Source organism: Protomyctophum parallelum (assembly GCF_964188405.1).
Source record: "Protomyctophum parallelum genome assembly, chromosome: 12".
In the NCBI taxonomy this organism is placed as follows: Eukaryota; Metazoa; Chordata; class Actinopteri; order Myctophiformes; family Myctophidae; genus Protomyctophum; species Protomyctophum parallelum.
The window spans coordinates 24,034,164-24,045,452 of NC_139712.1; the positions used below are offsets into that span (position 1 = coordinate 24,034,164).

At 43.8% G+C, this 11,289-nt stretch overlaps 1 protein-coding gene across 1 annotated transcript in view; it reads left to right on the top strand.

The window, feature by feature from the left end:
• The first annotated feature begins 267 nt into the window (after positions 1-267).
• Positions 268-11,289, top strand: part of zc2hc1a (zinc finger, C2HC-type containing 1A) — a 14,563-nt gene continuing 3,541 nt past the window's right edge. Inside the window, exons 1-6 of the mRNA XM_083778139.1 lie at positions 268-384; positions 3,688-3,764; positions 4,385-4,504; positions 7,792-7,903; positions 9,385-9,530; positions 9,991-10,096. Coding sequence (XP_083634265.1) covers positions 363-384; positions 3,688-3,764; positions 4,385-4,504; positions 7,792-7,903; positions 9,385-9,530; positions 9,991-10,096 — 583 coding nt within the window. The 5' untranslated portion in view covers positions 268-362. The remainder of the gene's footprint in view (positions 385-3,687; positions 3,765-4,384; positions 4,505-7,791; positions 7,904-9,384; positions 9,531-9,990; positions 10,097-11,289) is intronic.

Here is an 11,289-nt window from a genome sequence, read left to right on the forward strand (position 1 = left end):
TTTCCAATTAAAAAATAGCAAAAAAATTAGCCTACTGCGTAATATGCAATATGTGGCCCTCTGGAGTGAGTGCGGAAATATAGCAGTGGCCCTCTCCATTGTGCACGCACGCGCGCGCGCGCACGCACACACACACACACACACACACACACACACACACACACACACACACACACACACACACACACACACACACACACACACACACACACACACACACACACACACACAGCCAATGAAGTTCTCGGATACTGGTAGGTTGGGCGTGGCTTCCAGTTGCCAGTGGCACCCATCCTCCTGCCTCTACAACACAGAATCATACTCTAAGTCTAAGCGCAGAATAGATAGACCCGGAGAGGAAGATGATGGACCAGTTTGTAGAAGGTAAGCCATTTATTTTAATAACAATAACACACACCTTGCGCCTCTCAATAGATAATCAGAATAATGCTGAATCATTTTCCACGCTGCAGCATTATATGCAGCTCCTATATGGTTTTCTTCAGCGACCTCTCTTTGTTTTATGTGCTGTCACAAGTCACAAGAAGAAGCCTCGGGGTTTTGACTTGGTTGCGTCGCGGCGGCGCCGCCCCAGCGAATATAGCTCTATCTACAAGCTCACAACGCGTTCACTGCGCGCCGCGCGCTGTGAGCTTGTAGATCTGCCATTTTCGGTGCAGCGTGACACCGCCGGGTGCGCAACTTTATAATGCTGCTCGACTGGGTGTGATCATCAGATCTGCTCCTCTCTCTCATCACCCCCTTTATTGCAGCAGCTAGCCCGTGTTGTTGTTAGCATCATGCTAGCTTCTTAATACATCACTTTGTTTTAGCTATATTGTAAATGTCTTTATTTTTTGTATCTTCTTGACGTAGCCTATATCCATCAGGTTAGCTTCCTTGTATAGATTACCATGGTAAACATGCACATGATGTATCACCCCAGACATTAGACAAGATGCCATTATTACTTATTAGCAGCATAATAATAGGAAGCTTTCCAAAATAAATCTATGGGGCCTTTGTGATTGTGTTGCTATGGGATGGGAGCTTAACAATGGCTAACATTACATTGCTATCTATCAGCTGGAGGTGATAAATCAGTCTGTCAAGACAGACTACTAGGGGGCACCTAGCCCTGGCCCAGTGCTTACAGAGAGAGACTCGCTGCTCGCTGTAAGAACTGGACCAGGGCTATAGGGGGCACCTATAGTACCTACCTACACAATGTGGGCAAAATAAAAGTATATTATTTAATGCCATTTTCCAAAGCATACATTTTACACAGTTGCATCACTATCAGATAGTGCTGCATGCTTCTTTCTCAAATGTCAATCTCAATTTTTACTTTATTCTCACTAGCCAGCTAGCCAGCTATCAGACCAAAAAATGTACCCTTCAACCTAGGCCTGCGAGTCAGAACCCAATGGTAGTAAAGTGTTACACAAACACACAAACAAATACACAAACATAAATAACTTAGGAAACGTCTTTGTTGCGGTTTCCTCACGCGGGTCCGATGGTCCAAAATAAGCATATAAGAGCTATACGAGACAACGGAAACGGCTGCGAATTTTCCTTTGGCGCAGAAGCCGTTAAGTATTTTAAATCTGTGTTTGAACGATTTGGTAGCTTTGATTCCTCTCTTCCTTCCTTGTTTATTGACATCCCATTGTAGGAAGAGAGGAATCAAAGCTACCAAATCGGTGAAACACAGATTAAAAATACTTAACGGCTTCTGCGGCATAGGAAAATTCTCAGCGGTTTCTGTTGTATCCTAAAGCTCTCAGAATCACCCAAACGATCAGAATCACTCAAACGCTGCAGATATGACGTTTCCGGCGGTATTTATGTCTGCGTTCTATCATTTGCATAAGAAAACAAACTTCCGAACAGGGACCCCATGGGTCGGCACGATAGAATGAGCTGACCCAGGGGGCCCTCTTCTTGATGCCGATAATGACTGGTACAGGTTTTGTTGCAATTATTTCTTGTAGCAATTGTTGAAACATTAGGCCTTTTTATATAACAAATATTCAAGCATGTTCAAATCATTTATACTTTACCTCAGACCATTTCCCAAAGCATACAGTTTAAAGTTATTATTTAGGGTGATTTTTACATTTAGCCAATCTAACATTGAGTTGCCCACTTTAATGGTTAGCGCCTGGCTGTCACAGCTGTTGTGGATGTTTGTGAATCACTCAAATGAACTGAACTGTAGCTAACTAGTTCATTACTTCTCGTGTTTGTGGTACAGTAGCTGCCTGATATCATGGGCGATGAGCTTTTTCATGCCAGGTCTTTCTGTCTTCTAGCCACAATTTCCCATTTTTTCATAATGGGATGAATCCATTGACAGCCCATTGATCCAAATAGATCTGATCTGCTTGTATTAAACAATATGTTAAACTCGCCAACATTGCAGCTGCAGGGCAAGCTTGAATTATCCTCTTTAAATCTGCAAAGCGTTTGTTTCATAAAAATCCACCATATGATGAGCTACTTTCTGTCAAGGAATTCTGTGCAGGTGATTGTGAAGTATTGGAGTTTGGAAGCGAAGTGCGTATACCACCTGTTTCGAATTTGCACATAATGCAGGAGGCAGCAGCACGATGTGTTCATGAAAACGAGTGCTTCCAAACTCGGATCAATGGGCTTCCAATGGAGGGTATTGCAACTCTAGTCTAGATTCATCCAATTCAGTATTTAGGTTTGACGTCATTTTGTAGTGCTACGTTACGTCCGGGTCCAAGTGGCACCAGCTCCCATAGAATATCTAAACGTGTGAATCTTTTTACAATGATGTTATTTTTCAGAAAGGAAGCCATTGAGGGTTAAAAGGTCTTAATGCTTCCAACTCGAGTAGAATTATTTATGTTTTGTACAAGTGTCCATGACAAAGAAAATATATGATGCGGAGACAATAAAGACTATTATTATCATTATTATTGAAGGTGGTAACAGTCCATTTGCTCAGTACAATATTTCGGGGGCATATTTAGAATGTGTGCAGGCTTGAGTATGTTGAATCTAGTTTGCAATTAATGAGGATTTAGTTGACACAATTAAATAAAATGGCGATAGTATTCCGTGTGGGGCAGACGGCCTGTCAAAGCCAGATTTGGGAGAGCATCAGCTTTGTTGTTGCGAGGAAAGCGGTAAAATTAGACTTTCGTGGTTGTTTTCGTCTCAGATTTAGTCTGACGGAGCGTCACAGTATAACTATGGAGAGTGGGGGACACAAAAGCGACAAAAAAGTGGGACCCGGAAGTATCTCAGGAGGGGGCGCTCACGTCATGGCTAAAATACTGCATTATTGTTGCAAATTGCGGCTAGCTGATATCCACCATGAGATTTTCCAAAAATGTCAGATCTTTCCGTCAGGCTCACATGCCTTCCATTTATTCCAGCTGGAACTCTGGTCCATTATAGAAGAGAAGTGGTTTTCATTTCAAGGTCCCCCAACAACGGAAAACATTTTGTGCCATGGACCCCCACCATAGAAGAATGTGTTGAAGATAGCCGAGTTACAAGCCCAAAACACGGTGCACGGCACGCACGGTGGGCCGTTGTGAGCTTGTAGGGCAGGCCCTCTATTTTCAAATACGTGATGCATATTGGTTCACAGTGATTACACTGACTGTGACGCTATATTAAGTCATTTAACATGGAACTTCATTACAGATGGCGATGCTGCTCCTCCCACCGAGGAACTGGCTCCATGTCAAATCTGCGGAAGGAACTTCTTCCCCAAAGTCCTGGTAATTATACGAGCAACTAAATGTCAACTTTAGGCCTGGGCCGTGGCTCAGCGGTCCAGCCGCCTTGTAGGGATGTGTAAATGTGTCCAAAATGAAAATCGATTTGTATAATTCAATATTAACGATTAATCGATTAATCTGACCCATCCCTACCGCCTTGGCTGTTAATCCAGTCTGACAGTGTGCCGCGGGTTCGACTCCCGATCCCGACGGCCTTTACTGCATGTCACCCTCTCCCCATTTCCTGTCAGCCTACTCTCTGTCCCTCCTTAAAAATTATAAAATAAAGGCGAAAGCCACAAAAATGTCAACTTTTATTAAATGTCAACTTTGAACACGACATATACTGTATCTCATAATCTAATACAACTTTTCAGGACACCACAAACGGATATTGTGAAAATATCTAAACTTGTAGATTGTCTATTTTCACAATGTTTGCCTCTTTCTTGTGTAATATTTGGCCAATTTGGTATTAAAAGGTCTTAAAGGTCATTCAATTGTAACTTTGAGAATGTATAGACTTGCACTGTATGTCGGTTTGTTTACTGTTGAGTGGTGAAATCAATGTTGCACGTCGTTAAACTAATGAAGCCATTGTCCTCTTCCCCGGCCTGCAGAAAAAGCACATTCCCATCTGTCAGAAGGCAGCAGCCAAGAAGAGGAAAGTGTTTGACTCCAGTCGACAGAGAGCTGAGGGCACAGAGATCTCCACCCTCAAACCCATCAAAGCAAAGAAGGTCAGATTGAAAAATGTCATGGATGGAATATATAGGAAAAAAGCAGGGGCTCGCAACTCACTTTATGATGCTCCAAATTTTTATTCAGCGACACAGCAGGCCTGCCCCCCCCCCCCCCACGTTGTTGTCTGTTTTAACAGTTTGGCTCAGCACCAAGAATGGAGGATGTGCGTTGCATATCTTGGTTTGAATGGATGGCATATGTATAACTTTGTTCAGGTTCATCCCTGGAACTACACATTTTCAGATTAAGCACCCAATTACACATATTTTTGGGGGTCCTTGACATAAAATAGTTTGAGAACCACTGATATAGAAACATGGGGCAAAAGGGCCTTTCTGTGTGGAGTTTGCATGTTCTCCCGTGTCCCCTAGGTACCCTCACAAAAAACATGCAGTAATGCTGGTCACTAAACTGCCTCCCCCTGGCCAGCCGGGGCGCCTGATGGAGGGGATAGGAACTGGTTGGAATAAGTTATTCCAACCAGTTCCTTTCCCCTCCATCAGGCACCTCCATCAGGCGCGTGTCATGTCAAGGAACACGTTATTCCGAATAACGTGTTCCTTCCACGCGCTACGTCCAACCAGGGAAACTCCCCCCTGTCGGGTGTAAAGGAGCAACTTGGACACTCAGGCATGAAGGAAGCATGAGTTCAAGTCCGTTGCTCTCCCCATGTCCCCCATATATGGGGACTAGGTTGGCGGAGGGTGTGTGTAGAGCCCAGGATCACATTTGATAATTGACACAGGGTTGAAAAATGGGTTACAAAAGCGTGGGATAACAATTATAAAAAAAAGAAGAAACATGGGTGTTTCAGAAAACTGTCAGTATTCAGAAGGCATTTGTAGAATCGTCCTCAGGTCTAAATGGGTTAAACGATGGAGCTTCACCATGCATTTGTCAGACCAATGTGACAATGTGGGAGACTGCGGACTGAAACCAAATAGGAGCCTATAAAGTGGGAAGGAACTGAGCAGGGCGATCACGTTGCTGCTGCAAAACACACTCACATGACAGTGGACTACTTCTGTCACAAGTCATCGGCCTGCAGCGTGTCACTAGCCTTTACTAGCCTTTTCACACGGCACAAAATGACCTCATCAGCCCCTGACCATCCGATCGGAAATCGGGGACGATCATGTCACAGCAGAAAGTATTCGGTAGAAAATGGCTAAAAATGCCTATTCGGTTTCGGCCGAATAGTGTATGCAATTAATGCATTCAAAAGAGCTGAAAAAATGTTTTATGGACCCATAATAGTGATTATTTTTTGTCACCCCGGCCGTTTCACTCATATGGATATGAAGAATCAACTGACTGAGAGAAAACGCTATTGTTACTGCTGCTGAATTAGTTACATTTTTGCTAGAAGCAGACTGTATCATTGCGAACGCAGTGAGCCACTTACTATGACAGCAAGGGCTGAATGTCTGTGTGTGTGTGTGTGTGTGTGTGTGTGTGTCACGCTGTTACACCACCCGCCCGCCACCAGAGGGCGCAGCTGTAGCACACACACACACACACACACACACACACACACACACACACACACACACACACACACACACAGGGCGCAGCTGTAGCACACACACACACACACACACACACACACACACACACACAACCACACACACACGAGCTGCGTTCGCTTCCCGCGTTTGCGCGTCTTACTTGTATATGAGTGACTGACTGTTGCAAACGATACAGAGACACCTCCCTAACAATAACGCCGAGACAGCTTGTTTATTTTTGGACCACAACGCTTATAGTAGACGATATTAAGATCACCCATGTTATTCTCCATAGAGAAATTACTTCCGCGAACCAGGGGAATCGTCGGGATGAGCGAGTTACGTCAGGACTTCGGTGCTCTATAATTACTGATGCGTAGAAATAAAATAAAACGTTCGCTCTGAAAGAATATATATTCAAAGATTTGTGGCGCATTTTTACGACGCGATTTTTACTGTCAGTCCCTGCTCCGTGACTGGGAGATGGGACTGTCGATAGTCTGGATACTAGTGGATAGATCTTTCTGTTACAGTTAAATCAATATAAAAGTACCACACAACTGAAAAGTATCGCGACTGTGACGGTGTGACCGCAAGTTAGAAACGTGTGTGGCTATAACGAGGCACAGCTGTTTACAATGCGATGCAAAATTAACAGCGGGGGTTTTGCTTTGGGTCTGGATGGATGAATTGCACAGGTTTCTCAAGCTTTTTTGGACTGGAACGTACGACACGAGCAAAACCTTTGTGAAATGTAAATGGAAGGCTGTTACTCCACTTAAAACATCCTAACAACGGGACTGGGAAGGGAGTGCAATGCAGGAACCAGTATTCCTCAACATCCTGCCTGCCAATCGCTGTGATTTCTTTTTTTTGGCGTTAATGCGATAAAGAAAATAGTGCCGTTAATAAGGTGTTGCGTTAATGCATTAATAACGCGTTAACTTTGACAGCATTAACAATTACACATGTGTGGCTCAAGAGGACATGTCTTTATCACAATCATGTCGCAAAAACGAGGGCGAGCTTGATTCCATAGGGCCGCGTGCCAGATTGATTTCAGCTGTCACATTTATCACTGCTAGGAATGAAATTAAGGAAGGATCAGCTGTTTGCGATCACTTTATAAATGCCGTGGCGACAAGAGTGTACTACAAAACCGACGCTCGAATTTGGGGCAGATTTTACGCTCAATTGATAAATGAGGGCCTTGGTGTTTTAAGCATTATGTTCTACTTTAGCTATTGATAGCAGATCTACAAGCTCATAGCTCATAGTGCCGCTTGTAGGTCTGCTATTTTTGAAAAGTGGCGCACATCATTGAATATATATATTTCAGAGCGAACATTTTTAACTAAAAATTAACTAAAACTAAAATTGGCTTCTAGGGGTCCCTGGAACTACATATTTTGAGATGGGGGTCCGTGGCCCAATAGAGATAATTCTGGGGGTCCTTGACATGAAAAAGGTTGAGCACCACTGATATAGAAACATAGGTATTTCAGAAAACTGTCAGGATTTTATTTATTTTTTCGACGTCAGGCCTAAATGGGTTAATCCATGCGTCATGTCTTGTCTAACTGAAACTTGTGGAATGACACAATTGGTCATACTGTACCTGGCTCAGGAAGATCTACAGTAGAACAAATTTCGGGGGTTTGCCCCTTCCAGGTGTGTGGCTGTCTGTGTGTTTTTGTTTTTAAATAAGCATGTGTCTTGTGTTTTTTTCCGCCATCTCCCCCCTCCCACCCACCAACCCCTTTCCCTTCCATTAGCAAGAACCCCCCAAGAAGCAATCCAACTGGCGCAAGAAACATGAAGATTTCATCGCCACCATCCGTGCAGCCAAGGATGGCGCCCCGGCGCCTCCCCCCAGTCTCGACCCAGGTAACACAGAACCCCCCCCCCCCCATGATGATAAAGAGATTGTATATCTTTTTAATGACCCCCGAATTGATATATATATTTGTACACAGACCCCCATCTGAGTATTATATCACAGGGACCCCCAGAAGAGACGATTTGCATTCAAAACGACAATATATTGTCGTTTTATATATCGATATCGTTGAAGATGCGCTAGGACCAGGGGGGCAGTCAGCCAGATATTTCGTGAAGCCTCATTTGAAATCGGTAGTTCATATAATGGCCTGTTGTGGCGCTGGACTGAACCCAAAAAGCCCCATAGCTCCATAGAGGCCCATGTATTTTGGCCCAACTTCACCTAGACTGTATTACCTTAATAAACATGGTCATGAATACTTTCTTCTTCCAGTCACTAGTTTAAAGTCTCATTTCTAATGTCATAATATTCTTTTTGGAAAATTATGGTCCCATTAATTAAAATAATGACCATAAAGTCGCGTATGTTCTGAGGGGCGTGGCTACCGTTACCGTCTATGATCGGGATTCCCCTCCCACTCAAGAGTCTTCTCCTCCCACTCGAGTCAAAATAAAAACCAACGGAGAAGAAGGGGGGAAGTCCCGCCTCGTTGTCTGGGCAGCCAATGGCCAGCTGGACCCAAACGGAGCCAGCCAATGGCCAGCTGGTCCAAAACGGATCTAGAAAGATGGCGATTTACAGTGCATTAGAATGCAAGGGATTTCAGGCTTCATTTTACGTTCATGTTAGACCCGGGGAACGCTTTGTCCATATTTTTTACAGTCTATGGCTAGGACGCGTTTACACATCCTTTGGATCCGTCGGTTGGATTGCTCATGACGTGCCCACACGTCGTACGGTCTGAACCAGTTAAGCGTTATATTTTTCTTAGCCACGCAACAGTCAACAGTGTCATGCAAAAAAGTTGCCATAATAATAATAATAATAATAATAATAATCTTTATTGTCCCGAAGGATATTTGTCTTTGCAGTCTGTTCAAACACCCACATCAAAAACAACACATAGCACATAACACCAAGACGATACAAAAACATGAGGTTCCCACTTCATACAGAACCATCCCATCATACATGTACGTTGTATACAGAACCATCCTATCGGCGGGGCAGTTTTGTTTAATGCTGCGATGGCTGAGGGCACAAAACTCCTATTGAAACGCACCCTTTTTCCATGGCAAGGTTCTGTATCTTTGTCCAGATAGATCTTACAATGTGTTGCAAGTTTGTAGATGCTATATGAAAGATAATTGAAAGATAATTGTATAAATGTATGCCTATAAGGGCTCGCCCCAAAACAGATGATCAAAATTGGTTGGATTACCTGCCTTTAGATTCTGGCGCAGACATCCTTCAGCTCTCTCCCCATAACAACAGAGCGGTCCTTCAAAGTTTATCCACTAATAACCATGAACTAATTGCATGAAAACTCTTCACAATTACATTCTTATACCTTTCTCTGTTTTAGATTATGTTCAGTGTCAGTTTTGCGAGAGGAGGTTCAACCAGAGCGCCGCCGACAGACACATCAAGTTCTGCAAGGAGCAGTCTGCTCGCATGCCCAAGGGCAAGGCTGGTGACGTCGCCAAGAAGCCTCCCCCTGCACGCACACCGGTACACGCACACATGAACACACACACACAGCGGTGGCCGAACGGTTTGCGGAGCGGTCTTGATATCGGAAGGTCACTAGTTCGTATCCCCGGACCGGCACGTTAAAATGAACACCGCTGAAGTGCCCTTGGACAAGGCATTGAACCCCTACCATGAAATGTTCTATGAGCAGGGCCTGGATGTAAACAAGTTCTTGAGCTTAGTCCAGTTACCCTGGGTAAACATAGTACCTTTCCTTTCCTTTACACTAGGCCTGATTTGATCACAATTATGTCCAACTTTTGCCTTGATTATGATTATAAAGATATATCTTTGGTCTTTGCAAAGCAGGCCTTATATTGATCCCTTGGCTTACTAGGAGATGCCACCTACCTTTCAAATCAAACTGTGGCAACTTATGAACACTTTCTCACTCTCTTCCGCTCTCAATCTCTCTCTCTCTCTCTCTCTCTCTCTGCAGGTCAAAGGTCCTGGTCCAGTCAGGAAGGTCAACTCCCCTGCTGTGTCCACGTCCCTCTCGTCCTCCTCTCGTTTACCTCAGAGGGCGGGCCCCGGACAGTCCACCGGTGAGACTTCAGCTCTTTCTCTGCCATACTTATTATAGCCATAGACATTCTTCCGGCTCTGGTGGCGAATGCTCTCAAGAGAGGGCAAGCTTCCGCGTTGGTGCTTCACGGAAGCTCCCGCGTGCGTCACAAGAGCGGATGTTCGGGTCTGACAAGTTCCGGAAAGAGATGCGCTGTGATTGGCCAGTAGTCACTTGAGTGGCAGCGTGCCACTCACGTAGCGTGCCTTTTTGCGCACTTCCGCCCCAGAGTGTAAATTGTTCCACCCTCCCGTCGACACACATGGCTCCAAAGAAATGCAGCGGCCAATGAGGCGTCTATTTTTAAAGTCGCAACACAATTATCATTGAGTCATAAGCGTAACACAATTATCGTCATGCTTGTAGTAGATCGTCTTATGCTTGTAGTAGATCGTCTGTTTTTTGTTGATGTGGACGACACATCAAACGGCGGTGAAAACTTGAGGCGTCCGTTCACAGTCCTTCACTGACTGTGATTTACGGCTTCGAGTCTGTGTTACTTCCATGTTGCGTAGCATAACTGTCCAATCCTTTAGTATCTTTACCGCTCATGTGCAGCAGCAGCAACCACCTGTAGGCTATTTTGTCACGATCGCTTAACTCGTTTAACTACGTTTTCCACATGTCCAAAGCAATTTATGAAAAAGACATAAGCCTAAAACCCTTTTTTTTAAATCATATCATTGTTGATAATGATATAACGCCATTTAGGTCAATGATACAGTATATCGTTAGCCTCATAGGATAAATGCATAAGTCATTTTTTATGATTTTCGGATAATAAGGAAAAACACATTTTCTCGCAAGTATGTAAGAGTTTTTAATGCAGATTTTTACAATGGTTTCCTGAGGGGTTAACAAAATGTTTTTTACAAAAAGATAAACATGAGAGTCATTCCATAACAAAAAAAAGTGACTTAGGCCATTTTCAAGAAAATAATCTGTGACTTAGGCATTTTTTAATACATGTCTACTAAACACCTGGGGGTCTATTAGAGTGATGTTAACTCCATACTAAACACCTGGGGGTCTATTAGAGTAATGTTAACTCCATACTAAACACCTGGGGGTCTATTAGAGTGATGTTAACTCCATACTAAACACCTGGGGGTCTATTAGAGTGATGTTAACTCCATACTAAACACCTGGGGGTCTATTAGAGTGATGTTACCA